The 21023-nt window shown below is 38.9% G+C and overlaps 1 protein-coding gene across 3 annotated transcripts in view; it reads right to left on the minus strand.

Annotated features, from left to right (window-relative positions):
* Positions 1-21023, minus strand: part of RUNDC3B (RUN domain containing 3B) — a 151910-nt gene that overhangs the window by 93653 nt on the left and 37234 nt on the right. For all 3 annotated transcript variants that reach the window (XM_062178193.1, XM_062178192.1, XM_062178191.1), the window contains exon 3: positions 7286-7419. In XM_062178193.1, the coding sequence (XP_062034177.1) occupies positions 7286-7419 (134 nt within the window). The remainder of the gene's footprint in view (positions 1-7285; positions 7420-21023) is intronic.

Genomic DNA, 21023 nt, shown 5'->3' on the forward strand with positions numbered 1-21023 from the left:
AAAAAATAAAATAAAAATTAAAAAAAAAAAGATAAGTGCCCTCTAACACCTCTCTGTCTCTCTCTCTCTCACACACACATACAGAGAGAGAGAGAGACAAAAGGGGATTCAAAAGTTTGCTGAAAATATAATTAAAAAGTAACAATTTTTGGTGCAAAAATTATGAAATCCATGCAAATGAAAAGTCTTCAAAAAGTTCAAGAAAATGTATGGATCTCAAGTTTTTGGGGAACGGCACCGTGGCTCACTTGGCTAATCCTCCACCTGTGGTGCCGGCACCCTATATGGGCGCCGGTTCTAGTCCCAGTTGCTCCTCTTCCACTCCAGCTCTCTACTGTGGCCCAGAGGGCAGAGGAGGATGGCCCAAGTGCTTGGGCTCCTGCATCTGCATGAGAGACCAGGAAGAAGCACCTGGCTCCTGGCTTTCTCTTTGACATCTTTTTCCCACTGCCACTATCCCCAGGGTTTACTACAGTTTCTGACATACAGCAGGCACTGAATATATACTTGTTAAATAAATGGATAAAACTGAAGGACATGAATAAATTGACCCTAGCTACTAAACACTAGAACCACCAGGGACAGGAAGAGCAAAAGCATGTGATAATGAAAACAGTGTTTTAAGAAAACTCATCCAAAGCTAGAGTTTGAAATGGATGGCATGTAAAACAAATAGGCATAAGCAGAGTATCTCTAGGTTCTGCCTAGGAAACTGCATTTTTTTAAAGATCCCCAACTGTTTTTGACATTCTTCCAGGTTTGGGACCATCGGGGGGGGGGGGGGGGAGTCAGCTGCTAAACAGAGGGAAAGGAAGCAAGAAGACAAGACAAAGAAAGACTAGGAAGGCCTGGGGAGATAAGTCTTAAGAAGGATTTAAGGACTACATCCACAGTTCTTACATGGTACAGATGCCCAATAAACACTGGTTAGATGGAGGGTTGCATGCATATATAGATAGTTGATGGGACTAGTACGTTCAGAAATTGGCCTAATATATTAAATCCAATAATAACATGAATGTATAGAGTGAGTAGCTACAAGAAAAGCCAAACTGAGCTAAAACCAAGGACTGCTTTGAAGGAAAAATAAGGGGACAAAATCCATATAATATACACATGAAGGTACAAAGAACTCAAGAACAATGTAGGGCTCACACTCTGAGGTCAAGAAAATGGAAAGAGAAGAGAAAGAACATACTTCTTAAACTTGAAACTAGCAGAAATCAAAAATAAACAAACAATGGAAGTATCTTCAATGTGGGTAAAAACATCTAAGGATTCCATTAGGGGTGGTTTGTGCCAGAGGTCACAGAATATGGTCATATGTAATCAGCCCAAGAGCAGCTGGGGAAGATTGGTGAGCTCAGAATGGAGTCAAATTATTCAGTGTTGGTTAAGATGAAATAATTTTTTTGAGTGCCAACTCCAGCGTGAAACTCAAGGAAGTTTATGAAAGGAAATCCATTGTCCCAGAACCCCTGCAGATGGTGGAGAGAATAGCTGCAAATGTCCTTGAGTTAGAAAGATAAAAAAAACATGATCTCTGATTCAAATATTCTATTCCACTGTTTGGCTATTTAGGTCTTAGAGCATAAGCTCAGCTAATCACAGACCAAGCCAAGAAGAGAGCTGTCTGCATTTCATAGATCTTACCTGCAAAGTGTCAGGTCTTCCACAGTGCCAGGTTTCTACGAAATAAACCTACATGGTACCATCTACTCAAAGATTATTTCAATACAAAATTAGCTTTTGTCCCATTGTGCAGCTAGCTATGTCTTCCATTCCTAAAACAGCCATCTCCAAGAGCCCTAAAACTGTACTCACAGTGAATCTGTTCTTTATATAATTACAAAATAAATCAATTTGGGCCGAACTGTACCAAGCTGTATGCTGTTTGTCAGGTGAGTATGGCACTTCAGTTCTACATTTTCAGGTATGTCAAGATCTGATGACAGTGCCACGGAAACTGGCAGTTGTTCAGGATTAAATAAACCTGCCACCTGACACATCTGTTTACTCCTTCAACCCTAACACCAGGCAAGTGTGAGTTACTGAGCGCATTAAGTACTTGCTCATGAATAAAGGCAGAGCTGGTCTTTGCCACCAGGCTTCTCCCAGCATAACCAGGCAAGTCAAGGTCTCTCCACACTCACTGCAGTCTGTTCGAGGCCTCAGCAGAAACAAAAATAGAAATGTTGGATTTGGAACACGCGTGTTCGGTGGTGTTCTGACACTCAACAGCAGTTCTTTACAAAATAAACATTAGCTCTCCACTGGGCAACATCTTGCTGTGCAAGGACTAGACTCAAGATTCTCATTAGGAGAACTTGTCCAGCCTGGACCAGCCCTGGGTTGGGTTTCTTTGGTCTACTCTGGTCCAAATACTACACTTCAAATGTTTGTTAACTTCTCAAATACCTTGTGTATTTTGGAATATGTTAGCTATACAAATATATGCTCTCCTCTATTGAAGGGACTTAGGAAATGTTTGTCATGTTCTTGCCTCCTACTCTTAATTTGAAAATAAGAAAAGAAAGCTTATTGCTATCTAAGATATCTTTATTTTTCTAGATTTGATTAATTCAAACTACAGCTGGTCTTTCAATTTTAACCTAAAGAACCCAAGATGTTATTCTTAAACCACGAGGAAAACAAGAAAAGGAAATACATACATACTCAACTTAGATGTAAAGGGGAATTCAAGTCACAAATTTTAAAAATCTGAGGTCAAAGGCCGGCGCCGCGGCTCACTAGGCTAATCCTCCGCCTTGCGGCGCCGGCACACCGGGTTCTAGTCCCGGTGGGGCACCGATCCTGTCCCGGTTGCCCCTCTTCCAGGCCAGCTCTCTGCTGTGGCCTGGGAGTACAGTGGAGGTTGGCCCAAGTGCTTGGGCCCTGCACCCCATGGGAGACCAGGAGAAGCACCTGGCTCCTGCCATCGGATCAGCGCGGTACGCCGGCCGCAGCGCGCCTACCGCAGCGGCCATTGGAGGGTGAACCAACGGCAAAAGGAAGACCTTTCTCTGTCTCTCTCTCACTGTCCACTCTGCCTGTCAAAAAAAAAAAAAAAAATCTGAGGTCAAAAAACTAGAAAGTAAATAAATGAACACATTCTATAGAGAAAATGGAGGTCAAGGAACTACAAAGACAATAGTTGTGACCAAAATTTTCTAATCAACAATTAAAAAAATAATTTAAACATGTGAAGGAAAAATTCAATTAAAAAAAAGAAAATCTAACAGTACTTGACTTAAAAAAGAACAAATTTTTTGGCTAAAAAATATATCAGGCAGGGGCAGGCATTCAGCATAGCAATAGCAATTAATTAAGATGCCTCTATCCCGCATCCAGTTTCTGGGCCTGAAGCTGAGCTCCAACTCCCAATTCCAGTTTTCTAATAATGCAGACCCTGGGAGGAAGCTGTGATGACTCAAGCAGTTGGGTTCCTGCCACCCACACAGGAGACACACATTGTATTCCCAGCTCTCAGCTTAGCACTTGGCCTGGGGCCCACCATAGGCATTTGAGGAGTGAACTAGTGGAACTGAGTGTGCATGTACTCACTTGTCAGCTCGCTCGCGGAATTGAGTGTGCATGTACTCACTTGTCAGCTCGCTCGCTCTCTATGTCTCTTAAACACAAATTTTAAAAAGTACATGTGAAACAAAGAGAAAAATTGATTCAACCTGACAAAGTTGAAAGCCATTAGAGCAGGAGGTGAACCATTACTTAGCCTCTTGACTGAACACTACCTGGAGGAAGTGAAGCAGGAAGCAACAGCTTTGGAAAGTGAACTCCACAGGGGGAGGCACTGTGGTGCAGCTGGGAATCTGGGAAGGCAGTGGAAGACGACCCAATTGCTTGGGCCCCTACCATCTATGAGGGACCCCAGTGGAATTCCTGGCTCCCGGATTCATTACCACCACCTGGGGAGTATACCAGTGAATGGAAGATCTCTCCATGGCTCTCTCTGACACTCTGCTCAGGTCAAATAAATAAATCTTGAAAGAGAAAAAAAAAAAAAAAAAAAAACAGGACAGTGATATCAACAGCTACAATCATGAAAAGGTAACAAAAATTATGGCTTTCAATCATGCCACAAATTAAATTCCAAACTAAGGATTAAAACATGTTTCGATGATGTTTCTAATTATATGACTAAACTTAAATTTAGGCCGGCGCCGTGGCTTAACAGGCTAATCCTCCACCTTGCAGCGCTGGCACACCAGGTTCTAGTCCCGGTTGGGGCGCCGGATTCTATCCCGGTTGCCCCTCTTCCAGGCCAGCTCTCTGCTGTGGCCCGGGAAGGCAGTGGAGGATGGCCCAAGTCCTTGGGCCCTGCACGCGCATGGGAGACCAGGAGAAGCACCTGACTCCTGGCTTCGGATCAGTGAGATGCGCAGGCCGCGGCAGCCATTGGAGGGTGAACCAATGGCAAAGGAAGACCTTTCTCTCTGTCTCTCTCTTTCACTATCCACTCTGCCTGTCAAAAAAAAAAAAAAAATTTTAATTTAAACTTAAATTTATAAATCTCATTTTTTAAAACATATATTTAGTCCCTGTATATATAGTATTTTATTTAATTTGGACACACCTTTGTCAATTTTGCAAAATTAATTTTGTGAAAGAAAAAACTCATAAATAAAAAAAAGCAGGTATAAAAAATTTGAAAGTTATACCTTTGAAAGATGATTGTTATACTTTTGGTTACTAATAGCCATGTGATTTTTAATTTTATAATTGTGTATTAATGAACTGAACCATGTCTTGATCTTAAAACCATTTTCAATCTTTATTTTCCAGTTAATATTTTATTCTGTGTTAAGGGTCAAAAATAGTAAAAAAAAAAAAAAATACCTTCTACAACAATCCAATAAAAATAAGTTAAATTCCTAAAGTTAAAAAGCTTAGATCAGCAGCTCAGATTTCTTCCAATCTTAAAAATTACTGAGGATCCAAAGAGCTCTTATGTACATTTGATCTACTGATATATATTGTATTTCAAATCAAAACTGGAAACCTTTTTAATCTTAGATATTCACAAGTTACAAACCCATGAATGTTTACCTAGAACATTTACCTAGAATTTTACCTAGAACACTTACCTAGAATGTTTACTAGAATGTTAATAGTTTACATATTTTGAAAAATAATATTTCCTAAACAAAAACATTAGTAAGAAAAATGATTCTTTTTACATTTTTCCTAACTCCTTTTCTTTTTTAAATATTTTATTTATTTATTTGAAAGAGCTAGAGAGAGGCAGAGGCACAGAGAGAGAGAGGTCTCCCATTCACTGGTTCACTCCCCAAATGGCTGCAACAGTTGGAGCTTGGCTGATCTGAAACCAGGAGCCAGGAGCCAGGAATTCCTTCCGGGTCTCCCATGTGGGTGCAGGGGCCCAAGGACTTGGGCCATCTTCTACTGCTTTCCCAGGCCATGGCCAGAGAGATGGATCCTGGAAGTGAGGTAGCTGGGACTCAAATTGGTGCCCATATGCAATGCTGGCACTGTAGGTGGCAGCTTTACCTGTCATGCCACAGCATTTGCCCCATCAAATCCCTTTTCATGTATGCAAAATAAGAGAACAAGCTATCTGCTTCTGCATTTCATGTTATAATGTGTTGTTCTGCTTAACATACATGAAGAAAATCTATCTTCAAACAGACACACAATTGGAAAAGGGAGTCTCCTATGCCTTTTCAGATGACTGTGGATGTTCTCTGATTCTACATCAAAGCTCAGGAAGTGATCATTTCTCAATAGTTGCAAGGTGGAATCTGTAACCATATAGTGACTTTTAATATGCATTACATTAGGCCAGCGCCGCAGCTCACTTGGCTAATCCTCCGCTTGCGGCACCGGCACCCCGGGTTCTAGTCCCGGTTGGGGCACCGGATTCTGTCCTGGTTGCTCCTCTTCCAGTCCTGCTCTCTGCTGTGGCCCGGGAAGGCAGTGGAGGATGGCCCAAGTCCTTGGGCCCTGCACCTGCATGGGAGACCAGGAAGAAGCACCTGGCTCCTGGCTTCAGATCGGCACAGCGTGCCAGCTGCAACGCACAGGCCATAGCGGCCACTTGGGGAGTGAACCAACAGAAAAAGGAAGACCTTTCTCTCTGTCTCTCTCTCTCTCACTGTCTAACTCTGCCTGTCAAAAAAAAAAAAAATGTATTACATTAAATCCATTGGTTTATCTTACATTTTGAATTATCTTTCACTCAAGTAGAATTTTTTAAATCTATGAATTGGTCATTTGGAAAATATGAGTTATGTAGCTTTACCAAATCTCAAAACATTTCATTAAACATTTAAAAATATATGTTAATATCAACATCAGTGATATCAGAAAAGCCTTTATGTATCACAAACTATCAAGCATAAAGTGGTGAATATAAGTCTTGCAAAATTCTAATTTTTATTTAAGGCCTAATTTTACCACTGGCAACAAATATTATCGGATGTCTTTTTGAGGTAACGAGATCACTCTTTTCACTTTATTTTTATTCCAGTTGCCTACACCTAAAAAATTAGTTTGCTTTTCTTTTCAATAAAATCTATTAAATAAAAAGTATCTAACAGCTCACAATTCACACAACTGCATAGGGTCTTTCTTGAGGCAACCACCATATTTCAGTGTACTGCAGAAATGCTATCTGCACCCTTTCCACTTTGCCACTCAAGATATTTAAAACACACGTACTTAGAAGTGGAAATTTTATTAAATTAATGTTAACTGCACCAATAAGGACATTATTAAGTGAAACTGGCTTTTATAGTTTGATGGGAACACCTTCATTGGTGCTAAGTCAACAGTAGTTTTACCCACCATGTTGCTGAATCAGAAGCACAAATATCAACACAGTGGAAAGGCCAACAAGGTATTTGTATCATATGAAAATAGTTCTAACATTACAGACCCCTTTAAGAAAAATCTTGAACACTCCCAGGGTTCTGCCAAACACTGTTTGAGAGCCAGTTACTTAGATAACTCAAAAAAGGTAGATACAACATAGTAAAGGAAACATTTTATTGGCCTTTGTCAAAAGGAAACTCACAGTGAGTATTTTCATACCTCCCTGCTAATCGAAACACCAACATTGAAGACTTGGGAGCATTCTGAAATACTTACATGCAATGGAAACAAGCCTCTGAAAGATGTGAAACTTGGTTAGGTACATAATCCCGATAAAGAAGACAAACATCTTATATACAAAGAGCTCAAGTCTATTCTAGCTGAGTCAAAACCACTCAGGATGAGATTAGACATGCATATTATTATGCCTTACCTTAGCTCTGGAGGAACTGACGTTTTCCATATTTTCAATGCTGCAGATGCAGTTCTGTGAAACTTTGCGGCAAGCCACTCTGATATAATCCCAGAAGCTCCGAGGACTTTCATAGCCAAACCAGGTGACTTGACCTTCAAAACATAAATTGCCATATGAAAATAAAGCAGAAGAAAACTAAACTAGCTGATTCAAAGTTAAAAAAAAAATAAAATCGTGAAATATAAAGGGCAACAGAGCATGGAAAGGAAACTGATGGAGGCATCCCAGAGCCTTCAATCTCATCCTTGTTGATGATTAGCTTGTTGAGCTACTTTATTTACTCAACAATAAAATCAAATTGAATGAAATACAAAGGGACTTTTCACAAACACTTTGAAGTTTAATACACTATTATCTAATTTAGTCCTCTAGATAGTGCACAGAAAACCATCCTTGTGGTTCCAGGTAAACATTAATTTAAATGTCACCACTTGGATTACAATTTTTTTCTACTTAAATGGGAAAACTGTCCTCTTTTCTTCCTCTTCATAGGGATATGTCAAGAAAATCGAACAATGTATGGTACCAATTTGCATCCTGTATTCACTGATCATTCACAACCATGTACCAAATCATTCTCATCTATAAAGCTCCCCTCCAAATGTCACTCATTTGCTATCTTCTAGTCACAACCCATGAAAACTCTTCAGGTATTTACCATCGTAATCTCTGAGGTTTGGTTAACTATGTATCTGTTCATAATAAAATGTTCTATTATATCCTTATATTAGTACTAATATTTCTATGTAGGACTCTGAGTATTAGGTTCATGGGAACTATTTTGTATACTTTGTATTTTCTCTTGAGATTTATTTATCTGAGAGGCAGAGTGAGAGACAGATGCAGAGAGAAAGATCATCTATCCTCAAACACTTGCAAGGTTGAGGCTGGGCCAGGCTGAAGCCACAAGACAGGAACTTCATGCAGTCTCCTACATGGGAGGCAGGAACCCAAGTATTTGGGTTATCACCCATCACCTGCTGGATGAATTAGCAGACAGCTGGATTGGAAACAGAAGTTGGAACCAACCCCAGGCATCTTGATAGGAGATATGGGCATTCCCAGATTAACCCACTGCACCATAACACCCGTCTCCCATTAAGTATCATCTGGAAACCTTCTTCAGTTCTCTGGAGTTACTAGTCTTATCTTAGTAAATTATTTAATCTTAATATAAAAAAGATTTGCTTCCATATTTTTAAATGTGTGCTTGTTCATTTTGAATTATTTTTTATCTCAAATCTTCCTTCCTCAATAAACACTTCTCTGCAATAACATCAGAAGTATCCTTGTGAGCCGGCACCATTTTGAGAGCAATGTCTGAGAACGTGAGTGATTCCCAAACACAACATCACAGAATAACCACACAGACTTTTAAAAACTGTTCATGCCTGGTCTGCCCCCAAACTGAAGCATCAAAATCCTGAGAAAGTCCAGACATTGGTATTTTCATAACAATCATTCCTGATGATGATTTTATAGCCAATCACCCAATCACAACCTGGCCAGTCATGACAGATCACAGCTGATTATCACCCAGGATGTCTGCAAGGTCTCCTCCTCCAAGAAGCCACACATGGTCTCCAGGTTCAGTCCCAGTGTTGGCACAGCACCCTCCATTCATTCCTCCTTCTTATAATTGCTTGTTTTCTGGACTGTCTCATTTACTAGCTGATAATGTCAACAAAGTAGGGATTGTGTCTTTGTTCTTAGACCAATCCCCAACACTTGACATGGTGTTTGGCTGAGAGTAATCATTCAATAGATAGCTGTTGAACAAATGAGTTGGTAAATCAGCATAAAACCATCTTAATTGCAATGAACATGAAGATGTGAATTTTTAGAAGTTCTGATTAGTATGTTTTTATAACAACAGTTTTGATAATAATCTGGCATGAAAGTATTCTGCATGCAAGAAAACAAATATGTTTACCTTTGTCTATGTATAAATAAAAACACAACAGCACCTATAAGTCCTTATTTAAATAACTCTATAACTCAATGTCTCTTTGAAAATCAAATTACTACCTACAAATAGAAATATGTAAGAATATTATTCTTACTCTGAATATCTCCCCATCACTTGATTTCTTCCTTCTTGATTTTAAAAAAGTTCCGGGGCGATGATGGGTGTCTAGCATAGTGGTTAAGAAGCTGCTATAATACCCCTGTCCCGAAGGTTCCTAGCCAAGGTTCCATACTCACTCTGGCTCCCCTTTCCAGCAGACCCTGGGAGGGAGTGGTGACTGTTCAACTAATTGGGTTCCTGCCACCCAGGATTGGGTTTCCAGATCCTTGTATCAGCCTAGCCCAGTCCCAGCCATTGTAGGCATTGGGAGAATGAGCCAGTGGATGCGAGCTGGGAGTTTTCTCTTTTTATTTCCTAATTTCTCTTCTCCCCTCCCCACCATAAAACAAAAAACAAAAAACAAAAAAAAAAAAAAAAACACACACCTCCTGGTACAAGACTTCCAAATGGTTTGTCTTTAGGGCACTTTTCATGCCAACAATTTGTTGTTTGTTTGCGGGAGGAAGGGGAAGATAACGACACACCACAGGATGCTTAGCAATCAAGAGCAAGGACTTAGGAGTACCTGAATGGAGGACCTGAATTAGATCACTTCCTAGCTATGTAACTGCAGGAAGTGACTTAGATTCACTCTGAGGTGTGAGCGTCTCCTGTAAGCTAAGTGTATCTGCAGCACTACCTGACAGCTGTGCTACGAGGACCAGGCAAAATCGTGTAGATATGCAACATAAGCTCAGGCTTCAGTGTGTATCAAGGACTAAATGAATGCCAGCTGTTGCTACTGTTATTCCTGTCATCACACAACTCAGTCAGGCAACCAGGAAACCCTTTACCACAAAACAAGGTGACAATGAGATGGACATGTTATGTTTTTATCCTTTACTTGCTTAGAGTCTAGAGATATATTTAAAATGTACACCCTACTCCAACCTTTCCCCATACCAACCATTCTAAACTCAACTCCTCCAAATATTTCTGATCGCAACTGGTTTTCCTTGTTTTCTATTATTTGAGATCATTTGAGAAACTCAAAATGACAAGTACAGCTGCAAGAAATGGAATATTATACATTGGCTGTGACCTTACACAAAGAGTATCCCAAGGACTCTCTGATGACTTTAAATCTCTCTTAAAAGGCAATATAAGAAACAGAAGGCAGAGAAGTAGGCAGAGGAGGAGGCAACATTGGTAAGCTGCTGGCAACCACCTCCAGCAGACCAATGGGTGAGGGAGGGAAAGGAGGAAGCAGAGACTGTGCCCAACCTAAAAGAACGTCCTTCCGAAGGAAACGCCCACCCTGACTGCTTTCCTACAACACGATTGCCAGCCGCCTGAGGAGTTTCACATGGCTGGGAAACACAGTTTGTTAGAAGTTTTAAAGCAGAATTACTGAAAATCAAAAAGTAAAACAGAGCCCAGTTTTAGAGGAGAGGAAACATAGAAAAACTTGAAGTCTAGGCTTAGGTTATAAAAGAGTAGGCAGGAAATCCTTGAGTCTCCTGCTATGGGTGGCATCACTGTTTCCAAGGACTTTCATACAAAGGATAATGACAAGCCAAAATTACAAACTGAGCAACAAAACCATTAACAGGATGGTGTTTAAGTATGACTTGAGCCAGCTCCATGGCTCAATAGGCTAATCCTCCGGCTGCGGCGCCGGCACACCGGGTTCTAGTCCTGGTCGGGGTGCCAGATTCTGTCCTGACTGCTCCTCTTCCAGTCCAGCTCTCTGCTGTGGACCGGGAAGGCAGTGGAGGATAGCCCAGGTCCTTCGGCCCTGCACCCGCATGGAAGACCAGGAAAAGCACCTGATTCCTGGCTTCGGATCAGCGCAGCGGCCATTGCGGGGTGAACCAATGGAAAAAGAAGACCTTTCTCTCTGTCTCTCACTGTCCACTCTGCCTGTCCAAAAAAAAAAAAAAAAAAAAAGTATGACTTGAGGGCTTCACATAAACCAGTAGACTCACAAGATGCTAGTATTTCTACAAGCTAGACATGAAGATGACTTGGCTTGATGCTGCCTTCCTTCCTGGTCGATGTGCATCATTTCCAAGTGGGCTCTTAATTCAAGCCACTGAACGTTCCCCATTCAGAAGCATCTGCATTAAGAGACAGAGAATTCGCCAAGCATAAAGCTCTCGTGTAAACTATTATGCTAGAATTTTATTTAAAAAATTTCTGCATCTGCGAAAGTCATATTTAATAGAAATTTTTTTAAAGATTTACATATTTATTTGAAAGTCAGAGTTACACAGAGAGAAGAGAGGCAGAGAGAGAGGACTTCCATCCGATGGTTCATTCCTCAGTTGGCCGCACTGGCTGGAGCTGTGCCGATCTGAAGCCAGAAGCTTCTTCTGGGTCTCCCACGTGGGTGCAGGAGCCCAAGGACTTGGGCCGCTTCTACTGCTTTCCCAGGCCATAGCCGAGAGCTGGATGAGAAGTGGAGCAGCCAGGTCTTAAACCGGCGCACATATGGGATGCCGGCGCTTCAGGCCAGGGTGTTAACCCACTGCGCCACAGCACCAGCCCCTAGAAATGTTAAATTGGTTATCTGCGATATTATTTGAATATCACTTGTGCCTAAGTCACTGTGCACTTACTCCCCATATAGGACCTCCGTCCTTAATGAGCTGTACTATGAGAATACACTGCAAAAGTTGTTCTCAAACTGTACCCTACATGTTGTGTATGCAAGCAAACTGTTGAAATCTGTACTTAACATAGAGTTGGTACTCTGTCTGTATATAAAATTAAACTAAAAATGAACCATAATGAAAGAGGATGGGAGAGAGAGTAGGAGGTGGGATTGGAGTCAGGGTGAGAGGTGGGTATGGGGGAAAGAACCACTATATTCCTAAAGTTGTACCTATGAAAAATACATTCATTTAATAAAAGCTTTTAAAAAAATAAAATAATAAAAATAAAATATCCCAGAGCATTGCTGTGGGTTCACTAGGAGTGTCTTGGGGGACCAGGTGAGCCTTCTTTTTGTGTACATGTTAATTTTGTCATATTTAAAGTGTACAGCATGTTCTCACATGTGTATACAATAATGAGAGTCACTACTGGCAAGCAGATTAACATACCCATCAATTTTGTTGTCGAAATCCTTAAGAACATCTCCTCTCCCTTTATTTTCCCTTCCTTCTCTCCCCTTTTTCCCCTTCCCTCCCTCTCATGTCTCATTTTTTTCTATATTTGCTTTATGACACCAAAACATCTTGAAGCTTCTATCATCACTTCAATTCTCCATATCTTAGAATAGACACTGAGATTTTCACTGACTGAGGTGACAAGTGGAAATCTGATGTTCAGACACATGTTCCCAGCAACAAAAAAAAGCTGATAAAAAAAAAGATTCCTTACATTCTCATGTAGACTATCTCACAATCAAAGCAGGGAATGTAGGAAAGGAGAGAAAGAAAGGAAGCAGGGGGAGACAAAAGGCTTGATTAATAAATCTTTAGTTAGAAAGTTTATCAGTTGCCTTGCGCACTTTTTAGAAGAGGATAACCTAAAATGAAGGCCTGGACTCCTTGAGAATCCAGGCATTCACACAGTCAATTGTGGATGCCAGAGGGGTCTTCATAAAGTGCATGGAAAACGTGTATTATGAGAAAAATTTGAATGGATTTCAAAAGTTTTTAGTACCAAATAAATAAATTTTTAGCATGAAATAAATTAATGTGTTGGATAAACGAAAAAAAGCCTATAACCAGTATTCAAAAGGAAGATTAATAAAACAAAGCCACATGTCATCATGCCTTTAAAAATACTGAAGTATTAACTACTCCCAAGATATTTTCATTTCCTTTAAAAGTAACTATAAAAGCAAGTCAAATAGCAAGAAGCTGACTTCCTATATCCTAGAGAAATTTTATTCCAAAGAAGAGATAAGCTGTCACTAACAAGTCTCTTCTTAAAGCTCTTAATGAGTACAAGTATGTAACATAGGTGCTATACTAAGTTTATTAGAAGTTGACTTTTACCAATGACAAACAAGCTTTGTAAAAACATTTTTTACAAGCACTCCAACTCCAACTCACTTCAGGCACAAAAATAAGTGGTGAAAAGTTCATCAGACTGAAGACAATCTGCTACTGACCAGCCCTGTGTTACCTTTCCCACTGAACTGCCTCATTTTTATCATCTAAAAACAGCCTGTGATCTCTAGGGTCCAAAGTTACTCTAAAACTCCTCTCCCACATTCCGTAAGTGAAACTGTTATTTAAATCTAATATGTCTGTGCTTTGCTTCTATCTTATTTTATGGCCAGAATGAAACCTTCTAAGAACAGGAACCTAAATTTCTAAAGTGGTTCTCTACTAAGCAGTGGCATATGACTCATCATCTTTTCATGACAATATGAAATATAAATGAATCTGTTAAGTGACTTCCTTTCTCCACCATTTGCAACAATGCTTAGCTATGTGAAATAATGAAAAACTGTCCCCATCAACTTTGGCTCTGTTAGTGCTATAAGATTTATACATGGTTTTTTTCACAATGTACATCTTCCATTGACTTTTAAGCCTCTTCATATGCACAGATTTCCAAGTTTTTCTGCAGAAAATAAATTTATCTGTTATTCAATTTTCCACAAACTTATTGAAGTACTCCCAACAACATGTTGCCTAGGAGCTGCTTTTCATGTGGATAACCAGCAAAAAACAAGCTGCTCCCATCAAATTTTAATAAATTTGTATCAATGCAAAACTGTTCAGATACTTAAAGGGGGTTGGCTACTAATCGACTTGGCTTCCCACTGTATTAACACTTAGATATTTAACCTCTATTTTTCACTTTAAATGTTGTAGCAACAACCCTAAATTTCTCACTATTAATTTGAAAAACCAATGTACTATTCCTCACTATTCTTCTTACTCATTAACCAGAGAAGACTTCCGTTTCTGTAAGAGATCTGAATCCTTTCCTTTAAAAAGTAAAGTACTATTATTAGGTGAGGTTTGCAATCATTAGCCCACTCAGTTTTGAAGGTTAAATGTTGACTATGATTAATTTCCTAATTAAAAGACCTTCTTACTGATCTTAAACAAATGTAAACACTTAAAAATAATTTCAGTCACACTTTCAATGGACTCTGAAGAAGCCAGAATCTGGGTGAGCCACCCCACCGGGTCCCTCCCTACCAGCTCTGCCTGAGGTACAGGCCACCTCCAGCCAATCATTTGGCCACCATGAATCATAATCATTTGTGTAAGATGTGTGCATTTGTTACGGCCCCTCTAACGTCTAGTTCATTGATCATCACAAATATGTACAAGTATCGCAAGTATGATCTACACTGTAAAAATCAGTCCAATCTTATTCTTAGATTAAGATAACTTGGCCGGCGCCACAACTCACTTGGCTAATCCTCTGCCTGCGGCGCCAGCACCTGGGCTCTAGTCCCAGTCAGGGTGCCAGATTCTGTCCCGGTTGCTCCTCTTCCAGTCCAGCTCTCTGCTGTGACCCAGGAAGGCAGTGGAGGATGGCCCAAGTGCTTGGGCCCTGCAACCACATGGGAGACCAGGAGGAAGCATCTGGCTCCTGGCCTCAGCGGCCATTTGAGGGGTGAACCAACGGAAGGAAGACTTTTTTCTCTGTCTCTCTCTCTCACTAACTCTGCCTGTCAAAAAAAAGAGAGAGAGAGAGAGAGAGAGAGAGAGAGAGAGAGAAAGAAAGAAAAGATAACTAGGCTCACCAAAAATCTGAAAAGTGAATCAACTTAGTAAGCTAAAATTGTTTTACTCATTAATCTTGCCAGTTCTCCAGAGCACAAAGGTTTTGGGTTATTTTTTTCTTTTACCAGCATTAACATAAAAGCTAAAATACTAGCATATGGAACCTAAAGCTGAAGGCTAAAGCACATACACATCATGTGTAGCTCCACAAAACTGTGTATTTTGTTACAGAAGTACAGAACAACAAACACATAGGAAATCACTTTAAAATATTACCGGTAGAAATCAGGATTAAAGAAATAAAAACCCTTTTTCTACTTTTTATCCTTTGTCCTATTGTCCTGTTTCAATATTTCAAAACAATGACTATGCATTTCTTTCCTAACTAACAAGTATAATAGAAGGCTAGCTCCAACATACAGAGGCCCAGCAGGGTTTTGCACATAGCAGGGACTCAATTCAAAAGGTTCTGAGTAAGTAAATAAAGGCATGCTTTCTGGCTAGGAGAAAGGGAACTAAGAAAGGCATTCCCACTAAGGGTTCAAGGATAGACAAAGCAGTTATTAGTGAGGACGTTCATCTCTGTTTTACTGAGTGACTGGAAAATTCACACAGCTCTCTTGGGCCCCTAGTTGGCATGTAACACAAGTATTATTACACACTACTTACAGAATCAAGGAAATAATGAGTAAATCTTGTCTCATCAAGAGTTATAATAAAATTCAATTAACACTGATATGCATGATTAGTAACATAGTAATTAAAATCATAGAAACTTAGAAATACACAGGATCACATGGGAGATGAAAAAGAGCAAACAGATTATTATACTGTGGTGTTTTTTGTTTTTTGTTTTTTTACAGGCAGAGTGGATAGCGAGAGAGAGAGACAGAGAGAAAGGTCTTCCTTTTTGCCATTGGTTCACTCTCCAATGGCCGCTGCGGCTGGCACATCTCGCTGATCCGAAGCCAGGAGCCAGGTGCTTCTCCTGGTCTCCCATGCGGGTGCAGGGCCCAAGCACTTGGGCCATCCTCCACTGCCTTCCCGAGCCATAGCAGAGAGCTGGCCTGGAAGAGGGGCAACCGGGATAGAGTCCGGCGCCCCAACCGGGACTAGAACCCGGTGTGCCAGCGCCGCAAGGCGGAGGAATAGCCTGTTAAGCCACGGCGTCAGCCAGAATTTTAATTTTTTAAAGATCTATTTTATTTATTTGAAAGAGTTACAGAGAGAGGTACAGACAGAACAAGATAGAGGTCTTCCATCTACTGGGTCATTCCCCAAATGGCCAGAATGAGCCCATCCCAAGCCAGGGATGGCTTCAGCTTCTTCAGGGTCTCCCACGTGGGTACAGGAGTCCAAGCACTTGGGCCATCCTCTGCTGCTTTTCCAGGTGTATTAACAGGGAGCTGGATTGGAAGTAGAGCATATGGGATGTCAGTGTGCTGCAGGCTGGGGCTTTAACCCTCTATACCACAGCACCGGCCCTGAGATTTTAATTTTTATACTTAGCATAAGCATACCTGTGCCCTCTGGGTTTGTTTGTTTCTTTTTTTACTGGAAAGCTTTGAGAAATCCATGCAATGTACTAAAAAAGATCACTTAACTGATGCAGCTCAGTGGCAGGAGATAACACCAGCACACAGTACCTGGAGGAAATATCTGAGAATGAGCCAGCCATCTACAACTTTGGGAAACCTCTTTAAAAAAATAAACAACGACAACACACAGATATTTAGGAAAGTTGCCTTCAAATTTACAATTCCAAACTGAACAGACCAAACAGGATGGTCACACATAATCTAGTGGTATACAATACATTATAAAAAGTTAAATGAGGCACTGAAACTTGTATGGGGTCAGTGCTGTGGTGGAGTGGGTAAAGCCTCCACCTGCAGTGCCAGCATCCCATGTGGGCACCAGTTCGAGACCCAGCTGCTCCACTTCTCTTTAAATTGGCAATATCAGAATATACTCTGTTCTGTTACTAATAATATTAATGCAAATTCTTGTATAAAATTTTGCATCTTCAAGCTTACATTTCTATGAGAAAAATTATTGAAAGAAGCAACATTTGCAACTGCATCGTGTGCTGTAACTCAGCCAACGCTGAAACAATATCATCCTTTCTATGTGACCATTTTTCATCTTTGAACAAGTTCTGAAATTAAGATACAGTATTATATATAATCTTTTAAACTTTCAAAGATTGTTTTTTTTTTATTTTTTTTGTATGTAAGAAAAAAACTATTTGTTCAATAATAATTTTAAAAACAGTGAGCATCTAAATCATGTATTTGAATGTTTAAAAGTCTTAATAATTTTAAAAAGAAGAAAGGTAGGAAGGATTTTAATAAAATAAAAATATTAGATCACATTAACATGGTAATTGACTAAATTAACCTAAATAGGGCTAACTATTAATGGATTGAAATTAATTCTTCCCATAAAATTATTTGTATTCATGAATAAGAGTAAAAACAATTTTAAGTTACAAAAATATATCAGAACTAAGGAGTCACACTTCAATTTCTTAGAAAAATCATAAAAACCATAAGAGATTTTAAAAGGTAAGATTAAAAACAGTACAAACAAACATAAATATCAGGCACTCAAAATTCTAACATAAAAGAGGTCTTCATAAAGCTCACAGAAAACATGAATTATGAAAAATTGTATTCATGTCAAGGTTTTACAACAAAATGAATTTTTACAAAAATTCAAAATTTTCCAAGAATTTCTTGAAGTTTCCTTGTATTTTGATGACTTCTTAATCACATGGTATAAATTAGAAAGAGCAAAGGCTGCATTAGAATGGGAATTAGAACCATATCTCTAATAAAGTGGCTGCCAAAGACTACTTTTCTTAAGGAAAACAGGTAACAATACCATAAATTTATAAACAATTTTGAGAAAAAAACAATTCACTGAAATTACAAAATCACAAAAACATAGGAACTGACATGACGATGATACCTTTCAGAAATGCACAAAGTCCACTAAACTGTGCAATTTTCCTTTGTTCTATAAAATGAGAAACATCTTCTTTAAATGAGCAATATTACAGTCATAAAGTGACCAAAGCTGTTGTTGAATTTATTTAACACCAAAATTAAGAAGAAAAGAACTTTCCAGGACTGAAAATGAAGCCTTGATCAGGCAAACAAAGTCATAGTAAATCGGTCTACGCTAGTTTGCAACAATTGCAAAGTCAAACTGCAAATGTCCTGATATTTTTTTTTCTGGCAGAAACTCAAAGAGCTACAAAGAGAAAAATAGAGAGAAGGACAAACTACTATCAGAGAACATCAATTCACGTTCAAGCCACAAAACTTTGTCACCCAGGAGAATCAAACATTTCCCTAACTCTCCTGTACACTCAAAAGTATCTTGGACAAATTTATCAACAGTAATCTTTATGTAAAAAGTTTCATTATATTTTCTTCTTTGAAAGAATTTCCCCTTAGAAAACAAATCTAAATTTTGAATAATTTGATTTGAAGGAGTTTTGTAAGTGAAGTTCAAGCAAAATAAGTAAAAAAGATTCTCCAGGGTAATAAAATTTAAAACCATTATTAAATCTCTCATTCTGTAAATAAGTAAATATTTAAATTGGGGGATTAAAATGCCCTTCTTGGAAATCCTTGACTGGTTGTAAAATATAAAGATTAGTTTGCCTGTATTTCCTAAGGAGTACAAACACTTAAAATGTTTTTCTTTTTACCCAAAAATGCCTACAGAAAACATTATAATGATTAGGAGTATTATGAAAATTACATGACTCAAATAGAAGCACACAAGTGTGTAAAAGTTGTGTTTTAAAATTTAGTACACTCAAAATTATACTAAAAAGCTAAGAAAAATATTTCAGATGTCTTCAATCAGAAATCATAAATTCAAATGAAAACTAAGTTAAAAAGTAAATAATAAACTACCCATAGTAATCATGTGAAGAGATTAGCATGGGGGTGCAGGGGAAGGTCATTATTAATCAAAATGGGCTGCATAAAAACTAGTCAAATATGATACAAATAATATATTTTTTCTTGTTCTAGTGTGAATTAAAGGTATTCAAGGCACAAAATAAACAGGCAGAAGTGATAAACAGGAAAAAATAATAAAATGAAAGTATTTCTGACTTCCTCTGCAAATAAATACAAATTAAAATAACGATACTTATATATTACACATCAGAAGGCTAAAGAGGACATTTCACCCCCATCAAACTTAGAATAAGACATGGGAAAAATAATCATCTATACATTATTGTGGGACAACCTTTCTGAAAGGTTAAATACTCTAAAGCTAAAACGTATATACCTTTGATTTCAGTAACTACAAGAACTCAAAAGATATTGGTATAATTGGTATAAATTCTAAAGAAATTAGAAATACATTAAGATAGGCCGGTGCCGTGGCTCAACAGGCTAATCCTCCGCCTTGCAGCGCCGGCACACCGGGTTCTAGTCCCGGTCGGGGCACCGATCCTGTCCCGGTTGCCCCTCTTCCAGGCCAGCTCTCTGCTGTGGCCAGGGAGTGCAGTGGAGGATGGCCCAAGTGCTTGGGCCCTGCACCCCATGGGAGACCAGGAGAAGCACCTGGCTCCTGCCATCGTATCAGCGTGGTGCGCCGGCCGCAGCGCGCCTACTGTGGCAGCCATTGGAGGGTGAACCAACGGCAAAAGGAAGACCTTTCTCTCTGTCTCTCTCTCACTGTCCACTCTGCCTGTCAAAGAAAAAAAAATTAAAAATAAATAAATAAATAAATAAAAAAGAAAAGAAAATAAAAAAATAAAAAAAAAAGAAATACATTAAGATAAATGTTCAGTGACATATGACAGCATGTTTAAGAAAAGCAAATTTTGAGAAAAAGTCAACTGGAAATAAATTATGGTTCATTCATACAAAGAATTTATGTAGCTGTTAAAAATGAAATGGAAATACATCCAAGAGCACAGAAAACAGGCAGAAACAAGAACTTACACATGAACATTTACAGCAGCATTATTCAGAAAAACAGAAAAAATACAAATGTCCACTAACTGATCTGAACAGATACACAAAATGTGGTATTATCCATATAATGAAATACCATTCAGCCATAAAAGGGACAAGGCACTGAAACACGCTACAACATGAATGAACATTGGAAACATTAAGCTAAGTGAAAGACACACACAAAAGGTTCCCTATTTTATGATTCCATTTATATGCAATATCCAGAATAACAAAATCCTTGGGAGCAGAGTGGGTGTCAGGAATGGATGGTGAGGGAGGAGAGGGAAGAGCTTGTTTTAGGGGTGACAGAAATGTTCTAGAATTATGTATTAGTAATGGCTGCATCTGGGAATACACTAAAAATCACTGAAATGTATAATAGAACAAATAGTGAATTTTATGTTATGTAAACTTTATCTTAATGTTTTAAAATACTAAAGAAGAAACAGAAAATAACAAGTATATCCATGAAATGCAATTTGCAGTACACCAGGGCTGAAATGTATAACAATAAAAAACATATATCTGAGGAGTTTTCAAAAGGTCCACAGAAATTGCATATAAAGTAAAAGGCATGCACAATTTTGAATATTGTTGCACCAAAATATTTTAATTCCATTTTCCATGAATATTTTGAAGTACCCTCATATGTACTCAAATGCACATATATACATAATATACATATAAGGATAGACGCACAAAGTCAGCAGCAGCAGCAGTTACATCTGAGATTTCTGGAAGTTCCTTAATACTTTTTGAACCTCTCATCACTCTTGTGAGGAATACAAAGACAAAGAAAGGCAAGACGTGGTTGGTAGCTCCAGAAGAAAAAAGTACATTTAGAGAAACGGTTTAAGTGAAGGAATCATAACAAACTTTTTTTTCTTCCTTGCCTTTTTTTCTTTCTTCCTCCTTTTTTTCTTTTTTGACAGGTAGAGTGGACAGTGAGAGAGAGAGAGAGACAGAGAGAAAGGTCTTCCTTTTCCGTT

Source organism: Lepus europaeus, chromosome 20 (assembly GCF_033115175.1).
Source record: "Lepus europaeus isolate LE1 chromosome 20, mLepTim1.pri, whole genome shotgun sequence".
Lineage (NCBI taxonomy): Eukaryota > Metazoa > Chordata > Mammalia > Lagomorpha > Leporidae > Lepus > Lepus europaeus.